The 24,933-nt window shown below is 37.2% G+C and overlaps 1 protein-coding gene across 6 annotated transcripts in view; it reads right to left on the bottom strand.

Annotated features, from left to right (window-relative positions):
• tcf12 (transcription factor 12) overlaps positions 1 to 24,933 on the bottom strand; it is a 361,463-nt gene that overhangs the window by 113,091 nt on the left and 223,439 nt on the right. For 4 of the 6 annotated variants that reach the window (XM_072278449.1, XM_072278446.1, XM_072278444.1 and 1 more), the window contains 4 exons: positions 8,318 to 8,423; positions 7,845 to 7,981; positions 5,347 to 5,488; positions 5,031 to 5,095 (listed from right to left, as the gene is read on the bottom strand). In XM_072278449.1, coding sequence (XP_072134550.1) covers positions 5,031 to 5,095; positions 5,347 to 5,488; positions 7,845 to 7,981; positions 8,318 to 8,423 — 450 coding nt within the window. Of the gene's footprint in view, positions 1 to 5,030; positions 5,096 to 5,346; positions 5,489 to 7,844; positions 7,982 to 8,317; positions 8,424 to 24,515; positions 24,684 to 24,933 lie in introns of those variants that run through there. The other 2 variants (XM_072278450.1, XM_072278448.1) reach the window with 2 other exon arrangements.

A 24,933-nucleotide genomic window follows, 5' to 3' on the forward strand; every position in this document is an offset into this window, starting at 1 on the left:
TCAACAGTTACTGAAAACAGCTGGTTGAAGTTATTGTTGTGCAAGGAGGTCACACCAGTTACTGAAGGCAAAGGTTCACACACTTTTTCCTACAAGTACATGTAATATTGGATCATTTTTCTCAATAAATAAATGAACAAGTATAATATTTTTGTGCTATTTATTTAATTGGGTTCCCTTTATTTAGTTTTAGGACTTAAGTGAAGATCTGATCATATTTTAGGTTATATTTATGCAGAAATAGAGAACATACTGCAGGGTTCACTAACTTTCTAGCACCACCGTAGGTCACCATGAGATTCGTTTTCTTGCTGCCATACTCAGTAAATCCAAGAACCATAAGAGAATCAATGAAAGACAACACCCAACAGGACACAGAATATGCAAAAAACAACAAACTGTGGAAATACAAAGAGAAAGAAATAATAATAATAAATATTGAGAACATGAAATCAAAGAGTCCTTGAAAGTGAGCCACAAACAAGAGAACTGCAGGTGCTGGAAATCCAAGCAACACACACAAAATGCTGGAGGAATTCAGCAGGACAGGCAGCATCTATGGAAAAAAGTACAATTGACATTCTGGGCTGAGATCCTTTTGGCACTTGAAAGTAAGTCCATGGGCTATGGAAACAGTCCAGTGATGGGGTAAGTGAAGGTCTCCCTTTGGTTCAAGAGCCTGATAGTTGTGAGTTAATAACTGTTCCTGAATCTGGTGGTGGAAGTCCTAAGGCTCTGGGTCTTCTTCCTGATGGCAGCACGAGAAGAGAGCATGACCTGGGTGGTGGGTGTCCCTGATGATCGATCCTGCTTTCCTGTAAGAACACTCTGTATAGACATGCTCAATGGTGGAAAGGCTCTTTTCCTGTGATGGATGAGGCTGTATTTCCATACCAGACTATGATACACCCAGTCAATATACTCACCACCACATATCTATAGAAGTGGGTCAAAGTTTTAGATGCCACACTGAATCTTCACAGACTTTTAAAGTAGTAGAGGCAATGCTATGCTTTCTTCATACACTCTGAGCCCAGGACAGGTCCTCTGAAATGATAACACCAAGGAGTTTAAAGCTGCTGAACCTCTCAATCTTTGATTCCCCCAATGAGACCTGGGTCGTGGACTTCCTCCTATAGTCAATAATCAGCTCCTTGGTCTTGTTAACGTTGAGTGAGAGGTTGTTGTGGCACCACTTAGTCAGATTTTCAATCTCCGTTCTACATGCTGCTTCGTCACCACCTTTGATTTGACTGACAGTGGTGTCATCAGCAAACATATATGGCACTGAAGCTATGCTTAATGACACGTTCATAATTGTAAAGCAAATAGAGCGGGGGCTAAAGACACAGCCTTGTGATTAGCCACAAGTTGAGCACGTTTTGTTCCATTATCCTTCAATGGAATGCAATTTTGTTGAGAATCACGATTTCTTCAAAGTTTCCCATTGTTCATACTTCATAAATTTGATTTTCTAATATTACAGAAACCTGCTTCTCATGACAAGGTTTAAAAACATTTAAATATAAAACTACAATTTAAGTCATTCTTGAACATAATATTTGACATTGCTTCACTTTTAAAATTCTTTCCAAGACCACATCCCTGCACAACTCCACAACTGCCTTACAAGCACTCAAAGGAGCCTTCATATTCGAACAGATTTAATTTTTATTAATTCATTAATGAATTTTATTAATTTGTAGTCGTCAGCTATTGAGCCACAAGTTCCAGAACTTCTATGCTCAAGCCCTCCATCCTTTAAAACATTTTCCTCTCAGATCTCCACAAAACTTTAACTGATTAATAAAATTACTGTGATACACCTTGAGAGATTTTTAAAAACTATGCTGAAGACAGAATAAGTACAAATGATTACTCTTCTAGACATAAAGCTTTAGAGCATGAAAACGGGTCTATTGGCCCAGTTCGTCCGAGCAGACCAGGTTGTCTACTTGGGCAAGGTCCCATTTTCTCATGTTTGACCCACGTCCCTCTAAAAACTTTCTATTCATGCGTCTGTTTAAATATTTTCAAAATGTTGTATTTGTAACTAACTCTACCATGTCCTCTGGCAGCACATTTCATATAACTACCACCATCTATGTAGAAAAAGTTGCCATCCAGATCCCTTTCAGATCTTTCTCCTCTTACCTTAATCCTATGTCCTCTAGCTTTTGATTCCTCTATCCTGGGAAAAAGACAGTGACCATTCACCTTAACTATGCTTTATAAACCTTTATTTCGACATCCCACAGCTTCCTAAGCTCCAAGGGGGAAAATGCCAGCCTATCTAGCATCTACTGAAGCTTCCAGTCCCAGTAATTTAATGAATCCTTTCTGCATTCCTTCTATCTCAAAGACATCCTTGCTATGCCAAGGTGACCAGAACTGCACTCAATATTCCGAATGTGGTCTCTCCAAAGCTTGTACAGCCACAACATGATAATCCAGTTTAATACCCTGACCCACTGAAGACAAATGTGCTGAACACCACCATCTACCTATGTCTCCACTTTCAAGGAACTGTTACCTGCAACTCCAGCTCCCTCTGTTATACATCACTTTAAATCCTACTATTTATTGTGCAAGTCTGCACTGGTCTTACCAAAGTGCAACATCTCACACTAATCTGACTTAAATTCCAATTGCTATTTTCTGGCCCACTTCTTATGTTGGTCCAGATCACCCTTTAAATTAGATAACCTTCTTTACTGTTCACTACACTACCTATTCTCTTTTTGACCACAAAAATACTAATCAAATTAACATTATTGTCATCCAACCAGTAATATAGATGTCAAAACCACAGCAGACGCAGTATCAATCCCTGTAGCAAAACAAGGATCCGCAATCTGAAAAACCCTCCTCTATCAACTTCTGCCTCCTTCCACCAAGCTAGTGCTGTATCTAATTGGCTAGCTCATCCTGGATTCCACGTGATCTAATTTTCCAGACGAGTCTACAATGCAAGACCTTCCCAGCAGCCTGTCTAAAGTCCACATAGTCCATGTCCACTGCCCTGTCTTGACAATCCTCTTGGTCACCTGTTCAAAAAGAGACTCCATTACATTCCTCTTCATCTAAAATGTTATTTCCCATCAAGAGTAGCTTGCCTTCCACCAGTCAAGGTAGAACATTGTGGAACTCCTCAATACTGTTGGTGCAAAGGAGAAGTAGTGCAACACTTAAAAGATAAATTCATGAATGAAATCTCAGCACTGGTAAACATCTGGTGCCTACTTTGTATGGAAAGGCCTTGTGATTTGTCAACAGTCCCTCAAATGAGCTCCATTCAATTCACACTAGTTTAAGGAGAGATACAAGGGAAGGTAATCATTCCAACTTGACTTTCAGCAGAAATCACTGAATCTTGTATAATGGTTTCACTGACACTTTGCTCCTATTTTCTTGCTATAGAACATTAAAAGCTTAACTATGACCATTCAAGAAATTGTATCCAGGAGTCAAATCTTGCATTCAATAGAAATAATATTTCAAAATGAAAATCCAGCTCCATTGAAGTAGTAACATAATAAAAAAAAGATATCATTTGCAACGATTCAGTCAATAATTTATCAGACTATGTAGTAGAAAATTGCCCTATCATATTCTCAATAAGCTATACTCAGACATAATTTTTAATAACTCAATCTCCCATAAAGTTGTTCACAGATGCAGTAAGCACCTAGGGAGTCAAATCGAAAACTAAATACCTTAGTTACCAGTGACACAACAGATATGACACGCATATCCACTACTTCTGAATACTAAAATATCAACAAATTATCCATTCATACTTAATTCCTTTCTGAAATGCCAATCTACCTCCCTTTAGTCTCCGATAACTTTCAAAATGTCACTCTTCATTCTTTATTTTTATATATCTTATTTACAGATGCAGCGAGGAACAGACCCTTCGAGCCACACCACCCAGCAATCCCAAATTTAAACTTAGCCTAATCACGGGACAATTTACAATAACCAATTAACCTACTAACCAGTACATCTTTGGACTGTGGGAGGAAACTGGAGCATCTGGAAAAAATCCATGCATTTCCACAGAGGATACATATAAGACTCCTTACAGATGATGTTGGAATTGAACTCCAAACTCTGACCCCACCCAGAGTTAAAATAGTGTTATGTTAAGCACTACGCTACTGAGGCACAGTAATTCCTTCAGAATTTCAAACCTTAGAACATAATCAAACAGAAAGTCTTCCCAAACAGAAAATTCTGCCTTTAGCATTCCAATAACTAGCTTAATGGATTATTGACAGCTTAATGTTTAAACATGTAGGTACACCAGTTTAAATACCAGAAAGAAAAAAGAGAAAATGTGCAGATCTGGAAATCCAAGCAACAGACAAAATGCTGGAGGAACTCAACAGGACAGGCAGCAGCTATCGAAAAGAGTACAGTCGACGTTTCGGGAAGAGACCTTCTCGGCTCAAAACCTCGACTGTACTCTTTTCCATAGATGTTGCCTGGCCTGCTGAGTTCCTCCAGTATTTTGTGTGTAAATACCTGAAGGAATTTATTATACCTGATTTGAAAAAGTTACTTCTTTGAACAAAACTCATGCTCTGGAAAACACTGCAACTTGTTTATATTGCAATGCAACTTTTTAAAGTGAAATTGCTGATCTAGTGCAAATATGAAATAAAATACAAAACCATAACAACACATAGGCTATTGCTACATTGGAAATGTTAGTTAACCCTTTGAGTACTGAATGCCCCTTGCAGCTTTCAAAATGTGTGCATTTTCCATCATTCTTGCAAATGCGGTTCTCTTTAAAATGATCTAATTTAAATGCAGAAATAATACTGTTCTCAAAGGGTTAAATTAGCTCACATTGGGGTGTCGAGGAATGTTCTTGGAGGTAAGTATTTTGGTTAAAAAATCAAGCACGAGGATTCTTTGGTTGCCTGTGAAATTACACTAGTCAAAGTTTCATTTTAACTAGTTTGGGTAAATGTAAGTGTTTTTTTTAAATATGCTAAAAGGTTTGATTCAGTACTCACAGATGCCAAAGCTTTTCCAAGTGCATCACCTGTCTGTGCACCCCCAGCTGCATTTCCTCTGTTCCCTATACACAATATAATTGGAGCATAAAACACTTTGATTATTCAAAAGATCAACATTTGTTTTTGCACTTGAATGAAAATTTTGTTCCATGTATCTTCATATTTATTGCACAATATGAAATTTATTTCTTAATATTAAGGAACAAAATTGCACTTTTGCAGTTGCAAATAAAGCAACATATTTTTTTTTAATCAATCAGCTGCTTACTAATTTCCACTTGGGCAGGGAAGTCAACATTTTCTTATAACATACCCAAAAGGTTTTCTGATCCATTGACTGGTGGTGTGTGTGAGGCTGCAACATAATGGGAGCTGGTACTTCCTCGATGGAAGCTAGACATTGGGGGAAGACTGGGGTTGATGTCTGTAGGTGATACTGAATGTGGAGGATAGTTCTATAAAAATAAAAACACCAAATAACAACCCTGGATAAGAACAATCACGTAATTACAGTAGAATCTGCTTAATAGCCATCCTATTTCAGACAGAAGACTCCTGATAAGCCACACCAAATCTGAAAGAAACTGCTTATTTTACAACACAAGAATATGTTCATAAAACAACTTTTTTAAAAAAACTAAAATATACCTGATGAGATACATTACTGAACCATGTTAAAGATACACATTCGAAGTAAAATTAAAACTGCACTAATCCCTCAGGTAATCAGTGAGTCTTGACTAATAAGCAACAAATCTATAACATAACAAAGATAGATAAGAATAGATACTTGAACTTTGCAACTGTTAGTACAAACATCTCAAAATGATCAAACCAAAAAGCATTTAAAGAAACTATGATCAACTTAAGGACCTCCTCACAATACAACGTGTTAACCAAATGAAGGGAACGCCTAGGATTGAAGAGAAAGGCAAGCAACAAATATTTTGAAGCAATCAAAAATTGTCCAATGCTATTAAATGATATCATGCTACAGTATATGAATTTATCCCCTAATATCTTTCTATGTATGGCACAATCAGGATTACCATAGTGGTACTCTTTTAGTGAAAACACCCAACACAATTAATACCAGATCAGGTTTCCTCATACCTTCTGCCCATGCCTCCACCAAATGTACCCAACTAATTATTTTGATAAACTGTGAAGAACTGGACTTTAAATATTATTTAAATATAGAAGAGTATTCTTACAATATCTGTTCAATACAACATTAAAAGGATGATACAATATGCACTTCAAAAGTTTATACTAGTTGTTTAAAATACACGTGAATATTTAATATATCTTAAAAGGCAACTCAAAAAGTATGAAGTATTTTCTTGAATTAGAAACTTCTAAGTGAACTAAAATAGTGACACCTAAATACTATTAATATTTTCACTACTGAATCAAAAATGGCCTTCATTGTTATCAGATTTTGACTGCGAATGATAATATTATTAAACATACTACCCTTATTGTTTCATCCCTGAGAGCTCCAGATACAGTTTGGCTTCATTAGGTAAGAAATATGAGGGTACAGAGAAACAAAAGAGAAGTAGGTGCAACTTAAATGAAAATACCCAAGAATTACAAATACCAGTATGGAGCTAACATGTTCATGAGTCAGAAAAAAATATTATCAGTGCAAACTTCACGATTCTATATCTTTATACACTAATCTTGTGAAATTCAGTTTCTTATGAATATAAATGCAACCTTTCTGTTTATAAAGGCTTATTTTGATAAGTCTATAAACCATGTTTCAGAGACACAACTATGTTTGAATTAGCCATTCCACCGTTAATTTGTCCCAAATAACTAAAGACAATTTGATAATACATTTTAATGAAGCTGATGCACTTTAAAAGTTGTATGCATCTCTGACAAATTAAGGTTATAACCCAAGTCAAAACAAAACCTTCGCCATTCTGAAACTTAGAATGAGGGCAAATTTCTGTAGCTATTTTCCTATAATTTAGATTTTGAACCATTTCTTTTATTGTTAACAATCAAACTCTTTTCAAATGAAAAACATTAAAAGAATATTAATATCAATCCAGAATTATAGGCGATTGCTTTGCTTTTCTGGAATTTTCAAATACTGCTTTAATTCACAAATAGCCTAAGGAAACCCATAATTATACATTTCTAGATAGCAATATTTTATTCTGATATCTGGTTGTTGAAATTAACATAATTCATACAACTTCCAGCCAAGTTCACTCAATAGAATTAAAAAACTAGCTTTCCTCAATTAACCTACAACTCCTCCCAGTATCCTGATCCAATGCATATTAAAAATTCTTGATCTCAGTGAAATCCCTTTCCTAACTTCTCATTCCCCTTATTCCAAAACATGACATATTGAGTTGACATCCCTGCTCTGAAATCACTCGCTACAGGATGAAGTTTCTCCATTTAACCACTCAAGTTCTTCAATCATCTTGGGTACCTTAAAGAGATTATCCTTAAAATCCTCTGTATTTAAAATAAAATGTAGGCCTTGAGTCTGCGACCTGTCATTTTTTGTTTTTGTATCTGCCTTCAGCTTCTCCCCTTAATTCTAAGTTATTCAATCCGCCAAGCATAAAAGCAGATAGTAGAATTCTGTGTTTACTTTTATTCAAGAGCTATTTAATTACTGAAATATTAAAATGGTTATAAAGACCTGCTTACATGTCTATACAAAGATCACTATATTTCATAAATAACAATTTTCAGCAGATATTCAAAACAAACCATCATTTGACATTCTCTAAACAACTTAACAAGTTTTATTAATTGACAAGTTGAAATTATCCTTACCAAGCGATCATGTGTATGGAGACTGTTGTAACTACTAGATTGAGAGACATGCGAAGAACTTCCCAACATCCCTCCATAACTTGGCTGGTGCATCCCATTTGAAGAATTCCAAAGATCAGAAGAATTGTGATTTCCTTCTGATGTGAAAAAAGAATTACTTATTAAAAAGAGAAAATAAAAAATACAGAATTTTCTTAACAGAAATTGTTACGCAAATTCAAGACCTTCAATGACAATGGGATTATAAGCAGGATGGCCATAATTCTCAGCTGATTAAATAAAATTCATTCCAGATAAATGCCAACAATAAAAATAGGCAAGTCATATGGAATGACAATGACATAATAAATGGAAATTATACAGATTCAGACAGGATTTACCCACACACATATCCCAAATTAAGGGTGCTGAATAGCTCTCTACTCAATGCACCTTTTCTCTCCAAGTTCAACAATTGTAAAGGTATAACTTACCTTGCATAAAGAATGTACTGGCAAACATACTGCTGGGTGGTTTAGGTGATGGGTAACTGGGAGACTCCCTGTTGAAATCATCTGAGCTAGGAGAAGGTGCATAAACCTGGAGGCAGAAATATCAAATTAATACAAAACTGATTTTGAACTTGGAGCAGTTTTGATATTCCAAATGTGTATCAATGATCAGAACAAAAGCCATAAAATAAAATATATTGGGATGTAGTCAGCAGTTCTAAACTCAGCTACCGAAACTGCAAGCTTTGACTTCCATGCAAGTATTGCTGAATACAGAAATCTAAGATTGATGAATGACAGGCAGCACATTTATCACCAAGCTCCATGTGGAGTTTAACAAATAGACCTCAGAATAACAGCAGGGAAATTATTTGCCTGATCATACACCAAACATACCTGGTATATGAATGGTAATGACTGATTTCAGTGATGATTCCTGGTTTTGGAGGTAAAGAGGAAAGAACAAATTTTTTTCACTATTTTACTTTAGTATTTTCAGTTGTTTGTATCTGATCTTTATTTAAAGCAAATTAATTAATTTTATTATGGTTTTTATTGATAGAGACCTTGAGACCATGAAAGTCCTTGAGAGCTTTGACATAATGCAAAGCCTTTTCTCCAGCTTTGCCTTCTGTCAAACTGTCTGAATAGCTCCAGAGGCAAGGCTACTTGGCTGCAGCTAGATAGGGACAAAAGCAAGAAACTCTGGGTAGTAGGTCAAACCCAGCAAAATCCAAAGACAAAAAATATATATATTTGGAAAGAACAGAACATCAATTATTGTTTTTAAAATCACTTCAGAAATAAATTTATTTATTGTGAAAAGCCTAGTTCTATTAACATATGAAAAGATGAGCGTGTTGTATGTTCGCATACAAATACTTCTGTGCTTTCACTTCAAAGTAATACACGCCTTAAAGATGTTCCTAAGTTTTAAAACCAAGCTATTTTTTAAAAAAAAGCTGTTGCTTAAAGAAAAATTGCATTAATCATTTAAATGATTAAGAGAATGGGAGATAAACAAACCTTTTCTTTAAAATAACTGAACAATTTCAACTGCCTAATAATCAAATACAACATTGGAGAAAATGAAAACTTACACTTCCTATCAAATGAATACTTTTGAGCTACAGAATCCAAATGCTTGGTGCTAACCAGAAAATAAACCATGCAATACTACACCTTAACCTGGATCAAAAAGAGATCTTTTTGTCTTGTAACACCTCTACTACATTAGCTTGAAATACTTTGTGTATTACATCAACGTAGCATAAACAAACAACATATGTCCAGCCTATTAGTAAATCTATCAATGTCAACAGTAAACCAAAGGGGGAAAAGACAACCACTGCTTTGATTAAAGGGAGGAAACACTGGAAAAGTTAATGTCTTAACTGCTGTAGACGTATGTTTTTCATCAGAGGTCACCTCCCAAGTTCTGACCACTTTTAAAGATCAACAAAAAGGAAAATGAGACTTTAATCTGGTTCCACGGTACCTTTACTAAATTATATTTCAAATTTTCTTTCTTTGATGCTACATTTACCAAACAAAATCTTAATATAAATAACTCACACTGAACAAGTTTTATACACATTAAGTATTCTTGGCATTAAATAAGAATACTAGTTTGTGAGGATCATCTGTTCTTTTTCACTATATTTTGCCTGTTGGAAACATACATACCTTTTTGCTCTTACTAACAGAAATAACTTGAGTTATGAAATGGTGCTTATGCCAGCCTCGATTCCAGGATCAAAAGCCTTGTGCACCAAACCTCATTGATGTGGTCTCAATAATTTCATTAACTCCAGATGGAGAGTCAATAATCAGCCAATGCCACAGAAGGACTGAGTTTCTCCAAGTTATAATCAGAACAGATCTCAAATTAAAAACAGCTCAAGTTATCCAATCTCCTCCAGCTCATTGCCAATTAAGCTTTTAACCAGCTAAAAGTTTCATCTCATATCACTAAACAGAGAGTAAGAAGCTATACAAAAAAGTTTGTAGAAAATGTTGCATAATTATACTCACAGATAAACACCATTCTATTAGCTCTAGAGTTTAACTAGTATGTACTTAATCCATACAGATCAGGAGAACCCCAGGATTAATGCCTAGCCAGCAATGTAAAGATGATGTCATCTGGGGTGGAAACAGAATCACTAAAATTAAATAAGGGAGGACAATAAAAGTAGTTGGAGAGAACCCACTTTCCTCGTAGAATTAAACATGCTAGCCAGGTTTATCCGCAATGATTTCTTAAATCCAATGTTCATTGGCATTCCATGCCAAGATATTGTATATTAATGGAAAATGCCGCAGGGCAACTTGTGCCTTGGAAAAAACACTCCCCAATAAAATTTAATAATTTTGAGAAAAACTGGCCAAGAAAACCATTTTATTAAGCAAGCTCAGCTCATAAGTGATTGATCAGCAACAAAATTATTCAGACATTCATTATGAAACAGAACTGCAATTTCCAAAACCTTTTCATGGAGTTGATCTTTAATTCATGCACTTACCAACTAGAACAAATCAAGCAGATGAGCACGTCATTCTTTGAATGCATTGTACATAATTTTCAACAGTATACAATGGCATGCAAAAGTTTGGGCACCCCGGTCAAAATTTCTGTTACTGTGAATAGCTAAGCGAGTAAAAGATGAACTGATTTCCAAAGGGAATAAAGTTAAAGATGACACATTTCTTTAATATTTTAAGCAAAAAAAACTTTTTTATTGCCATCTTTTACAGTTTCAAAATAACAAACAAGGAGAAGAGCCAGAAGCAAAAGTTTGGGCACTCTGCATGGCAGTACTTAGTAACACTCCCTTTGGCAAGTATCACAGCTTGTAAATGCTTTCTGTAGACAGCTAAGAGTCTTTCAGTTCTTGTTTGGGGGATTTTCATTCATTCTTCCTTGCAAAAGGCTTCTAGTTCTGTGAGATTCTTGGGCCGTCTTGCATGCACTGCTCTTTTGAGGTCTACCCACAGATTCTCGATGATGTTTAGGTCAGGGGACTATGAGGGCCATGGTAAAACCTTCAGCTTGCGCTTCTTGAGGTAGTCCATTGTGGATTTTGAGGTGTGTTTAGGATCATTATCCTGTTGTAGAAGCCATCTTCTTTTCATCTTCAGCTTTTTTACAGATGGTGTGATGTTTGCTTCCAGAATTTGCTGGTATTTAATTGAATTCATTCTTTCCTCTACCAGTAAATGTTCCCTGTGCCACTGGCTGCAACACAAGCCCAAAGCATGATCGATCCACCCCCGTGCTTAACAGTTGGAGAGGGGTTCTTTTCATGAAATTCTGCACCCTTTTTTCTCCAAACACACCTTTGCTCATTGAGGCCAAAAAGTTCTATTCAAAAAGTTCAAAGGAACATCTAAACAAGCCTGCTGCATTTTGGAAACAAGTCCTGTGGATTGATAAAGTTAAAATAGAACTTTTTGGCCGCAATGAGCAAAGGTATATTTGGAGAAAAAAGGGTGCAGCCATTTTCCATTTTTGTTATTTTGAAACTATAAAAGATAGCAATAAAAAAGTTTTTTTGCTTAAAATATTAAAGAAATGTGTCATCCCTAACTTCATGCCTTTTGAAAATCAGTTCATCTTTTACTCACTTAGCTATTCACAGTAACAGAAATTTTGACCAGGGGTGCCCAAACTTCTGCGTGCCACTGCAGATCAGATCAGTATCACACCTGATCTGTTTCCTTGTTCCTTTGATGTGCTGATAGAAATGAACATAACTTTCATGCTGAAACATCAATAAAGTATTTGGTGGACAATACGCCTTTCTGACTGAGAGTGAAGCTTAAGTGAACTTCTGTACAATTCAGAGTTGAAGGAAAAAACCAATGAAACCGATCTTAACGGACACACATACCCAAGTAATGATTTCTTTAGTAAAAGAGATTAACTCAAAGCAGAAATGCATTTACTTATGACAAATAACACTTAAAATCTTGGGATAATTCTAAACTAAACCAGCAAAACAAAACCTACTTTTAAGGAACGACTAAGTTGCAACATATATTCATATAAGTTGTGCTTCAAATACAATTTATAGCCACAAATAGCCCTTAAATAATTAAAGCTCCTTAACCCAAGCTTCTAGAAAAGTGATCAGATCTCTTTTTTAAGTCTCATACATTGACCTCACCTCTCAGCAACATACACTGCCAATAAAAAGTATTCTTCCTGCCCCCCCCAGAGGTTTTCAGGTTTTATTGTTTTACAACATTGAACCACAGTGGATTTAATTTGGCTTTAATTTAAACTGATCAACTGAAAAAGACTCTTTTGTGTCAAAGTGAAAACAGATCTTTACAAAGTGATCTAAATTAATTACAAACATAAAGCACAATAACTGATTGCTTAAGTATTTACCTCCTTCCAATACGACACACCAAAGCATCGCTGGTGCAGCCAATTGGTTTTACAAGTCACATAATTAGTTGAGTGAAGATCACCTGTGTGTAGTCAGGATATTTCAATTGATTGTAGTAAAAATACATTTGTATTTGGAAGGTCCAACTGCTAGTGAGTCAGTATCCTAGCAAAAACTACACTGTGAAGACAAAAGAACACTCCAAGCAACTCTGTGAAAAGGTTATTGAAAAGCACAAGTCAGGAGATGGAGACAAGAAAATCTCCAAGTCACTGAATATCCCTTGGACTACAGTTAAGTCAATCATCAAGGAATGGAAAGAATATGGCACAGCTGTAAATCTGCCTAGAGCAGGCTGTCCTCAAAAACTGAGTGACCGTGCAAGAACGGAACTAGTGAAGGAAGCCACCAAGAGACCTATGACATCAATGGAGTTACAAGCTTCAGTGGCTGAGATAGGAAGAGACTGCGCGTACAACAAATGTTGCAGGGTGCTCTCGTGAAATCTCGGCTAGTTTGCCTGAAGCCATGTAGGAGACTCTGAAGTCAGCTAGAAGTAGGTTCTATGGTCTGATGAAACCAAAATTGAGCTTTTTGGCCATCAGACTAAATGCTATGTTTGGCGTAAGCCATACACCGCACACCATCAAAAACGCACTATCCCTACCATGAAACACGGTGGTTGCTGCATCATGCTGTGAGGATGCTTCACTGCAACAGGCCCTGGAAGGCTTGTGAAGGTAGAGGGTAAAATGAATGCAGCAAAATACAGAGAAATCCTGGAGAAAAACCTGATGCAGTCTGCAAGACAACTGCAACTTGGGAGAAGATTTGTTTTCCAGCACGAAAGTGAACCCAAGCATAAAGCTAAAGCTACACAAGAATGGTTTTTAAAAAAAAAACAACAAAGTTAATATCCTGTAGTAGCCAAGTCAAAGCCCAGACCTCAATCCAATTGAGAATTTGTGGCTGAACTTGAAAAGAGCTGTTCACTCATGATCACCATGCAATCTGACAGAGCTTGAGCAGTTTTGTAAAGAAGAATGGGGAAAAATTGCAGAGTCCAGATGGTGCAAAGCTGATAGAGACCTATCCACATGGACTCAAGGCTGTAATTGCTGCTGAAGATACATCTACTAATTACTGACTTGAAGAGGGTGAATACTTATGCAATCAATTATTGTTTTATTTTTGTAATTAACTGTGATCACTTTGTAGAGATCTGTTTTCACTTTGACACAAAAAGTCTCTTTTTCTGATCAGTATCAAAAAAGGCCAAACTTAATCCACCGTGATTCAATGTTGTAAAACAATAAAACATGAAAACTTCCAAGGGGAGTGAATACTTTTTATAGAGACTGTACACTGAAGTCCTAATCCACAAGCAAAATAGCTTACACTTTATCAAACCTCTAAATACCAGTGTCAAAATCACCCAGGCCCCTTATAAGACGTTTTTACTCAATGTGCAGATACTAAAATCACTCCCTTACGAATTTTAAAACAAAAGTGAGTTGGGAGAAGAGAAAGGATCAATCCATTTCATTGATTACAATGTCACACAATGCAGAACAAGTTACTATATGGATTATACATCTCTACAATGTAACAAAAACAGAAATATTTTGGCAAGGCATTCTAACCCCCTACTCAAGTATGAGAAAGGATAATATGCTTACTGCAGCAAATGTTCAGATGTTTAGCTAAAAATAGAATAACCAACAGAGAGGAGGGGGAAAAAAACAGGTTCTTCCCATTTTATGCACCCCTGACTTACTGATGCGCAGAACAGCACAGATGATTGAGAAGCCTCCAGTCTAACAGCATGTTGCAAAATTATTTACCTGAACACTCAACATTCTGCTTTAACTTCAAACCAGCCATCTAAAATATTTTGATCAGCAATTCTGTTTGGATTTTCTCCCTTTATCATTGAGCCTTTACAATAAATATAAAAACAAAGAGCTCCATGTGTATTTGTGTATTTTAATTGCCAAAAATGGCTTAACTACAGCTAAGCAAATGCTCATAAAATTGCATAATTTCTCAGTCAAGCAAAAGTACAATTTGCATGTTATTACTGCTAACAATCTGAAGTAGAAAGGAAATGTGAAAAGATAGCCCAGATGGTCCAAGTTGACCAAGATGCACATCCAAACTAGTTCTGTTTGCCAGCATTTAGCCCATAAACTTCTGAACTGTCCAAATTTCTGGAACAATGATGCACATCTGTGCAGATTGGTAATAATATCTCCTCCTTGCTGACAATCAACATTAGTGCACCTCAGGGATATGTGCTTAGCCCACTGCTCTGCTCTCTCTATACCCATGACTGTGTGGCTAGGCACAGCTCAAATGCCATCTGTAAAGTTGCTGAATCTCAGATGCAGATGAGAGGCTGTACAGGAGCAAGGTATAGAAGCTAGTTGAGTGGGGTTGCAGCAACAACTTTGCACTCAATGTCAATAGACCAATGAGCTGATTGTAGACTTCAGAAAGGGTAAGACAGGGGAACACAAACCAATCCTGATAGAGGAATCAAAAATGGAGAGAGTGAGCAATTTCAAGTTCCTGGGTGAAAAGATCTATGAAGATCTAACCTGGACCCAACGTATCAATGCAGCTATAAAGAAGACAAGACAGTGTCTATACTTCATTTGTGAAGATTTGATTTGTCAGCTAAAACACTCAAAAACTTACAGATGTACACTATAAATGTACTGTAGAGAGCATTCTGACAGCCTGAATCAGTGTCTGGTAATGGAGGGGCTACTGTATAGGATCCTAAGAAGCTACAGAAAGTTATAAAATTAGTCAGCTCCATCTTGGGTACTAACTACCCTCCACAGTATCCAAGACATCTTCAAGGAGCGGTGCCTCAGAAAGGCAGCATCCATTATTAAGGACCCCATCACCCAGGACATGCCCTCTTCCCATTGTTAACATCAGGTAGGAAGTACAAAAGCCTGGAGGTACAGAAGCCTGAAGGCACACAAACAGTGATTCAGAAACAGCTTTTTCCCCTCTGCTATCCAATTCCTAAATAGACATTGAACCCATGAACATTACCTCACTTTTATTATTTCTGTTTTTGCACTCTTTTTAATTTAACTATTTAATATACATGCACATGTGTGCGCACACATGACATATATGCACACACACATCCATATCTCTCTCTCTCTCTCTCTATATATATATAGACACACACACACACACACACACACACACACACACACACACACACACACACACACACACACACAGATATATTTTATTCCATTCTGTATTACCACATATTGCATTGGACGGCTGCCGCTAAGTCAACAAATTTCACAACATATGCCGGTGATATTAAACCTGATTCTGATATATAATCTACATGCCAGAACTGGCTCATGACATGTTTGTCTGGCCTATTTCAGTGCGCAAAAAAACTTCAAAACAATGGTTTTTTGCCATATGCAACCTTTCCTGGATGGAAATGGTTAAAAGCACCATCGTCACAGGCGAATGTTCTCAAACCAGTCCCAATCAGCAAGAAGCACTGACATCTGATTAAGCTATGCCCCAAGGCAGAACCGTTAGTTAGAAATTGCGTGTTGCTGATTTAACTGACGTTCAAAGCATCAAAAATCTAAAAGGTAATCACAATCTGGAAACATAAATTATTAAATTATTTTAAGTTTTAAGTTTTAAAAATAATGTGCACTGAAGAACAATTAAATATATTTATTAACTCTGGTAATCCAGGGAATGTAAATGACCTGAAACTTAGCTTCCCAAGAACTGTTGAGGCTATTGGATTCCTCATCAACTTTACCATTCAATATCATGGCTGATCTGTACTCCAAGTATCTCTTTGCTTCGGTTCTAAATCCCTCTATTCTCTTTCTATGCATTTTACACAATGAAATTAATTTAATTCATTCATTCTTTGGGTGTGGGTATTGCTAAAAAAAAGTCAGCACTGAGTAAGGCAAGGATTGCCAGGATTCAGACTTAGCAACAATGGAATGGCAATGTAGCTCCAAGTTGATGTGTGTAGCTGGGATGAGAACCAGATTCCAATTCATATGCTATGCAGGACTCATGATAAAAGTTGCAGGTTTGGAAGATACTCTCACAATCACCTGGATGAGTAACTGCAGCAAATTTTGGTGGAGAAAAAATAATCCATAGAGTGGTAAATGTCTTGCCAAATCAAGGTGGCTATATTTTCCTGGATGATGGTAAGCATTGAGTGTTCTGGAACTGCACTCAGCTGGGAAAGTGCAGATCATTCCTTATGCTCCCAACTTCATCTTGTGAAGTGTAAAAGTCTTAAGGTATCAAGGGGCCAGTGATTCAATTTTAGATACCTGGCCTCTGACCTACCTCGTAGCAACATGTGTAGATATTTATGCTTCTAGTCAATAAGTGATTCCTCCAGCCCCACCACCATGCTGTTCATGGTGAGGGATTCAGGCACTGGTAGTGCCAGTGAATATAAATAATGGATCATTTGACACTTTGTTATTTCTGTGCACTTTTGTGACTTCAATTCACAACTGAGTATCTTTTAGGTCTTGCTGCGTGCAGGTATTGATTGCTCCCTTTTATGAGGAGTTCTGATTAAAATGAGCTCAGGCAAAACTGTGGGTTCTCAATGAGCACAACGAACAAACAAATAGATCTTGTTGTCCATTTAAAATACCAATCAGTTTTGCATTTCAAATAGGTGGCTGGGGAAAACATCAAAAACACTTCCACTGATAGTTCTCATGCTTCAAAGATTCTGTGCTTGCTTTAAGCATTGCATTTTAAGCATTAAAAGTTACATTCAACTAATTCTTGGCAAAGTACTCAATGTGCAGTATTAAATGCAGGGATCAAGTTCTTTTAGCTTTCCATCCAATCTATACTTCCATATCTCATTAATTTTCTCATCTCTACCAAGCAATTCTTACAAGTTCTTAAGACTAACAATGCAATACTAATTGTGCAAGGTATGGAAAACTATTTCAGTACAGACTTAAGCCAACTGAATACAAATTTCCCAATCTGAACAAAATGTCGCCTCTCTCATGTTCATATGAAATCAAATCCAGCTTCAAGACAACTTTAAATCACTGGTCAATGGAGAACAAACAAGAGAAAAGTTAATGTAAAATACGAGAGGTGATTAATAAGTTTGTGGCCTAAGGTAGGAGTCAATTTTAGAAAACCTAGCACATTTATTTTTCAACATAGTCCCCCACTCCCTCATTTACACACTTAGTCCAGCAGTTGTGGGACATATGGATCTTGGACCTTCAGAAAGTGCCCACAGCAGGGGTGATTGATAAGTTCGTGGCCCAAAGTAGAAGGAGATGAGTTATTAACTTCAAATTTTCTGCATAATCACTCAAAGAGTTAAACTGCATGTACATGTAACGAGAGCTGTATAACTCATCTCCTTCTACCTTAGGTTACAAACTATCAATCACCCCTGCTGTGGGCACTTTCTGGAGGTCTAAGATCCGTATGCTCCATGACCACTGGACTAGGTGTGTAAATGTAGGAAGGGACTATGTTGAAAAATGAATGTGCTGGGTTTTCTGAAATTGAATCCGTCTACCTTAGGCCACGAACTTATCAATCACCCCTCGCACTAACTGCATTTCCTTCAATTGGTATAACCAGTACAGCTTAACAAGTTTTTAAATATCACAAACAAACATGGAACTGTTTGAGTAAATTGGTTTATATTGTCACGTGTACTGAGGTACAATTAAAAAGCTTTTCTTCATTCAGATCAAATCATTACACAGTGAATTGAGGGATGTTGTCCCCCTGATGGTTCTAGTCCAGGGGCTTTGGGGAAACAACGTAAAAACAAATCCACCCTCCGTGTGGTGCATTGTTTGTGATGGGTAAAGGACAAGGCAGACACAGGCGATCCAAGTTGCAATATATTTACAATATTTACAGATATTTATAGAAATGATCCAGGGCAACCAAATCAAAGGGAGTAATCCAAAAGCCGAAATCCACAATAAGAAGACCCACGTCAGAACACAAAGACTACAACCTTGTTTATATGGAAACTAGCATGATTCTTTAACGGTCAATTCTCCCCAATAGCTCTCTCTCCCTCTTTCTTGATGCCGGCTTTTTTCAACTTGCCCTCTCCAAATCCCGGGTGGAGCAGTCTTGACAAGGGGGTGGATCCAGCAGCACTCTAAATGGAGATTGACAGCAGCTCTGCTGACCTGAAACAAGGGGAGCTGGATGGAGAGAAAGAACAGAAAACAAAAACACAGGTGCACACATATGTAACAAAGGAAGACGAGGCAGACTACCAGAATGAAGAATCAAGTGCAACAGTTACAGGGGCAGTGCAGATAGACTGTACAGAGCATTCTGACAGGCTGCATCAGTGTCTGGTATGGGGGAGGGGGTGCAGACTACTGCACAGGATCGAAAGAAGCTACAGAAAGTTGTAAAATTAGTCACCTCCCTCTTGGGTACCATCCTCAGCAGTATCCAAGACATCTTCAAGGAGCGGTGCCTCAGAAAGGCAGCATCCATTATTAAGGGCCCCATCACCCGGACATGCCCTCTTCCCATTATTAACATCAGGTAGGAATCAGAATCAGATTTATTATCATCGGCATGTGATGTGAAATTGGTTAACTTATCAGCAGTTCAATGCAATACATAATCTAGCAGAGAGAAAAATAATAAGTAAAATAAAACAATAATAAATAAACATGTGAAACAATTACATATATTTAAAAGATTTTTTTTAATGTGCAAAAACAGAAATACTGTATACAGGTGTCCCCTGCTTTTCGAACGTTTGTTTACGAAACCTCACTGTTACGAAAGACCTACATTAGTACCCTGTTTTTGCTTTCAGAAGGTGTTTTCACTGTTATGAAAAAAAAGCAGTGCACAGGGAAAATCAGCGCGCGATAAAAGGCAGCGCGCGCCCCGAGTAGCCGCTCTCCCCCGGATTCGGAACGGCATTGCTTAAACACGTGCCTGTGAGCAGCCGTTTGCAAGATGAGTTCTAAGGTATTGGAAAAGCCTAAAAGAGCTCATAAGGGTGTTACACAGCGTAAAACTAGACATAATTAAGCGTTTCGATCGTGGTGAACAAAGCAAGGACAAAGTGAGTTTGGCTTGTGGAAGCTGACGAAGATGATGTTGAAGAGGTTTTGGCATCCCATGACCAAGAACCGACAGATGAAGAGCTGATGCAATTGGAAGAAGAAAGGATAACAATTGAAACCGAATGCATTAGCGAACTGAACGTGAAGCAACTGTGTGAGATTTTCACTGCAATGATAAAGTACGACTTTAATTTTGAAAGGGTACGTAGGTTTAGGGGATATTTTCAGGATGGTTTGAGTCCTTACAAAGAACTGTATAATAGAAAAATGCGCGAGGCTCAGCAATCAAGCAAGCCTTCCACATCAGCCACAGCAGATGACGAACCTCGACTTTCGACATCGAGGCTGGCAGTCATAGAAGGAGATGAGCTGCCTGCTCTAATGGAAACAGACGACGAAATGACACCCCAGTGTCCCATCACCCCGCGATTCGCGGAGAATGCAGCGGTAGCCGGGAGGCACACAGCACATCTTTAAGAAAAAAGCCAAAATAAACATGCTAATTAATTAGGTGCCGCCCGACACGTAATTGTTGGCCCAGATCAGAGACGATGCAATCAGAAGTTGGCACTGAATAAATGGTAATTGCTTCTTCGCTTCACAACATTTCGGCTTACGAACCGTTTCATAGGAACGTTCTACCTTCAGATGGCGGGGGAAACCTGTATTAAAAAAGTGAGGTAATGTCCAAAACTTCAGTGTCCATTTAGGAATCAGATGGCAGAGGGGAAGAAGCTGTTCCTGAATCACTGAGTGTGTGCCTTCAGGCTTCTATACCTCCTACCTGATGGTAACAGTGAGAAAAGGGCATGCCCTGGGTGCTGGAGGTTCTTAATTTAATGGATGCTGCCTTTCTGAGACACCGCTCCCTAAAGGTGCCCTGGGTACTTTGTAGACTAGTGCCCAAGATGGAACTGACTAGATTAACAACCTTCTGCCACTTCTTTTGGTCCTGCACAGTCACCCCTCCATACCAGACAGTGATGCAGCCAGTCAGAATGCTCTCCTCGGAACAACCATAGAAGTTTTTGAGTGTAATTGCTAACATGCTAAATCTCTTCAAACTCCTAATAAAGTATAGCTGCTGTCTTGCCTGCTGTCTTGCCTTCTTTATAACTACATCAATATGTTGGGACCAGGTAAGATCCTCAGAGATCTTGACACCCAGGAACTTGAAGCTGCTCACTCTCTCCACTTCTGATCCCTCAAAGAGGATTGGGATATGCTCCTTCGTCTTACCCTTCCTGAAGTCCACAATCAGCTCTTTCGTCTTACTGACGTTGAGTGCCAGATTGTTGCTGCGGCACCACTCCACTAGTTGGCATATCCCACTCCTGTACGCCCTCTCATCACCACTTGAGATTCTACCAACAATGGCTGTATCGTCAGCAAATTTATAGATGGTATTTGAGCTATGCCTAGTCACACAGTCATGTGTATATACAGAGTAGAGCAGTGGGCTAAGCACGCACCCCTGAAGTGCGCCAGTGTTGATAGGCACATATTTAGCAATTCAGGAACACCTTCTTCCCCTCTGTCATACAATTCCTAAATGGACATTGAATGCTACCTCATATTTTACAATATATATTATTTGTTTTGCACTATTTTTAATTTATTCAAAAAAATATATATACTCACTGTCATTTATTTATTAAATCTTTCTATAATATCAAGTATTGCATTGAACTGCTTCTAAGTTAACAAATTTCCTGACACATGCTGGCGATGATAAACCCGATTCTGATTAGAAATAATTCGATGATCAGATAACTGCTTCCTACTTTACTACCACCTTTCATATTTTTCCAGATGTTCTTATCACATAGACAGCCAGCTTGCCCATCAAATGTATGCTGACTCAGAAAGCAATCCCATTTCCACATTAATTTTTCTTGTACCTATTCTTTCCACATTCCCATCAATTCTATCATTCATCTATATACGAGGGGTAACTTACAGTGACCAATTAACAGCAGTCCACAGATATATAGCATGTGGTAGGAAATTGGATCACTAGAAGAAAATTAATTTGATTATAGAGAGAACATTCAAACTTCATAACAGCCATATCAGAAGCCAGGATTGAATCCAAGCTGAGGCTGTGAGGCAGCAGATCCCCTGGGTTTACCCAAATCAATAAGAAAGCAAGATTATGGACCAATATTTAAAAATTTTCCAACCATTTAACTTTTCTAACCTAAAATTGATATTCAAGAATATAATTATGTGTAATTTCGCAGCAAGTTTAAGCATTTAAATCATATTGACTTGAACTAACCATCTAGGAGGAAAAAGGTTTTCTCAGAATAACAGAAAAATACGTCGTAAAATGAGATTTTTGTTGCATTTAGATGGGATAATTATAGTTTAGGAGAGATAAATAAATATTTTAATTAGACTTTCTGCAAATCTGTACCTCCATATGGCAACCCCAATATGCTAAACGCACACCACTAAATCATAGTTCTTTGTATCTGTGCTAGGTGATCCATCATCTAGTACTGCTATGACCCCAGTCTTTACTGCCTGGTAGCAATTTTACTCAAATACAAAGTCAATTATCTCCTACTTTGTAAATGTCATGGTGGTGGGTCATTATCATTTACTTAAAACCTGAACAAAATGCATAACAGAGCCTGAAATGGCATTCAGATGACCCAACTTCAAACCCTGCACCTGTGTTGACTATCATGTAAACAAACTGAGTGATTTTCACGCTGTTTTTACTCAAGTTAAAACAAGATGTTGCAACTTCAAACACTTTGTAGGAAAACGACATCATATGTGCATCCTTTTAAACAGCATTTATAGGGATATCCTTTGCTCTCATTTGTAGGGATATCCTTTGACTTCATTGTCCCAGCTGAAGGAAGCTAGCGCAAGCAAGTGATAATCCTATGAAAAGCTTCTATCTATAGGGAGATATTCAAAATTGCACCAAAACAATTGTTAATGAGTCAGGATCAATCACTATCAAATCAACCACAATCTAATCCTTCTAATCAAACTATAGTCTCTGTTGTTTCTCTTAACAAGAACAACAGTAAGTTGCCATAATAAAAGAAACCAGACTGCACCAGCATTAAACATTTGACATCAAAACAAGAACCCTATCTGCTACATAGAAATAGATTAATTTATAGCACATCAATTTACTACTGTTTCTCCAATGTATAATGATAGCATTACAGAACACACAGAATTATTTATTTTCTAAAACTGAAAATGCAAGTAGTACAAGTAGGCGAAAGCTCTGTCATTTTAAATGAATAACTACTAATTACTAAACTTTAAATTGCAAACTCAATCCCTGCAGGATTACCCTAGTTTCCGAAAGTTATTTCCCATGCTTATTGGTGCCACATTTTATAAAAACAAAGCATGTTACAGCTTTTTAGTTCAATGTCCTGTAATTAATTATTTGGAATTCACATAGGACTTTCAGTGCACTATCGTCTGCAAATGATTCTGGCATAATTTATAATCTATTTACTCATTGTGCAAGCTCATAAAGATCACCTTTGACCTACAACAGACACATGCTATCAATTTTCTTTGGATACCCCTCAACAATATTCGATCTCACTTTCTCTTATAAGCTGGAAATACTTAGAAGATCAAAGCCATGCTTTACTGCTTCAAGAGCAAAGCGCACATTTTAATGGAACAATAACACAAAACACAAAATTATATTAACTTTCCAAGTCTGCTTACAAACCCCAAGAATACACATCACATAAGAACAACTGTAATAAAACATGACTCCACAACTTCCCACAATCACAAAATCTAAGTCACGCTAGACAGCTTTGCACTGGTTTATTAAATCTATTTTAGTTCTCCACATATTTTGTAAAGAATGTTTTCAATTTATGGCAAAAGTAGGCAGAGTTGTGTTTAAGAACTAAATTCACAATTAGATTTTAAACCAAGTTCAGCAGCAGAGATCCAAAAATTGTTTGTGATAACTTGTTTTCTCATCCACCTGATCCACAGCAACAAAACCCTGATTGGTCACCTCCTACTCATTCTGGAGCATGATGCATTGTGTAAGGTGTAAAGCTGTGTGCAAAGTCACGAATTTCAAAGAGAATATCAGTGACGTGACTGAAAATTAGATTTAACTCCCTGTAGGGTCAAGAATGCTCTTTGATTAGAAGCAGATGGAACAATATGAAAGCCAGCTCCTGGACCTCAGTTTTAAACAGGAAATTCAGAGCCAACCAACTGGCTGTTTCTAATTGTTCCCAGAGATTCATATTGTGTTTCTAAATGAACAAATCTCTTGTGTTAAGAAGTCCTTAAGCTTTCATTTATATTCAATATACATGCACAATTAAAATGACAATCGCAAGTTTTAAGAACATTCACGTTCAAATGTTCTGTGATCAAAATGGATTGTAGAAAGGATGAGTTTTGCAGGTACACTTTAATACAATTTTCATAACACATTGAAATCTCAGTATATAAAGTCACATTGAACTCTGTTTGAAATAACTGTCCACTTTAAGAAACTAAAACACAAACATCAACTTTCTACATTAGAATAAGATATTGCTCATGGATCTGTGCTGCTACTTATTAATCAATCAATTACATTATCCAATTACAACATATTGCATAAAGGAAAGTCACACTTACCGACTTCCTATTGTAGTAATACATAAGTGAATTACTACCCATACCAGGCACTGTATAAGCACAATACATGTTGCTGGCTACAATCTGGTGTGGAGAAATCAGCAACTGTGCACTTCACAGTGCAACACATTCAGCTACACAATTTCAGCCAGGCTAATTCCTTAATCTTTCCACACATGGATCTACTCAGAAAGAACTTATGCAAAGTAGGCTGAACCATTCAATGCAACAGCCAGGGGTGGAAAGTAGAGCTGTATTGGCTACATTCCATGTTTAGTACTTCAACCGGACACAGCGTACAGACACAGAGGAACATTAAAATACTGCTAGGGAGGAACAGGAAAGGCAAGCAATGTCTAGAAACTGTAACATAACTATACTTTGTAATCTTTATTTTAGACATTAACTTTAATTAATG

Source organism: Mobula birostris, chromosome 14, assembly GCF_030028105.1.
Source record: "Mobula birostris isolate sMobBir1 chromosome 14, sMobBir1.hap1, whole genome shotgun sequence".
Lineage (NCBI taxonomy): Eukaryota > Metazoa > Chordata > Chondrichthyes > Myliobatiformes > Myliobatidae > Mobula > Mobula birostris.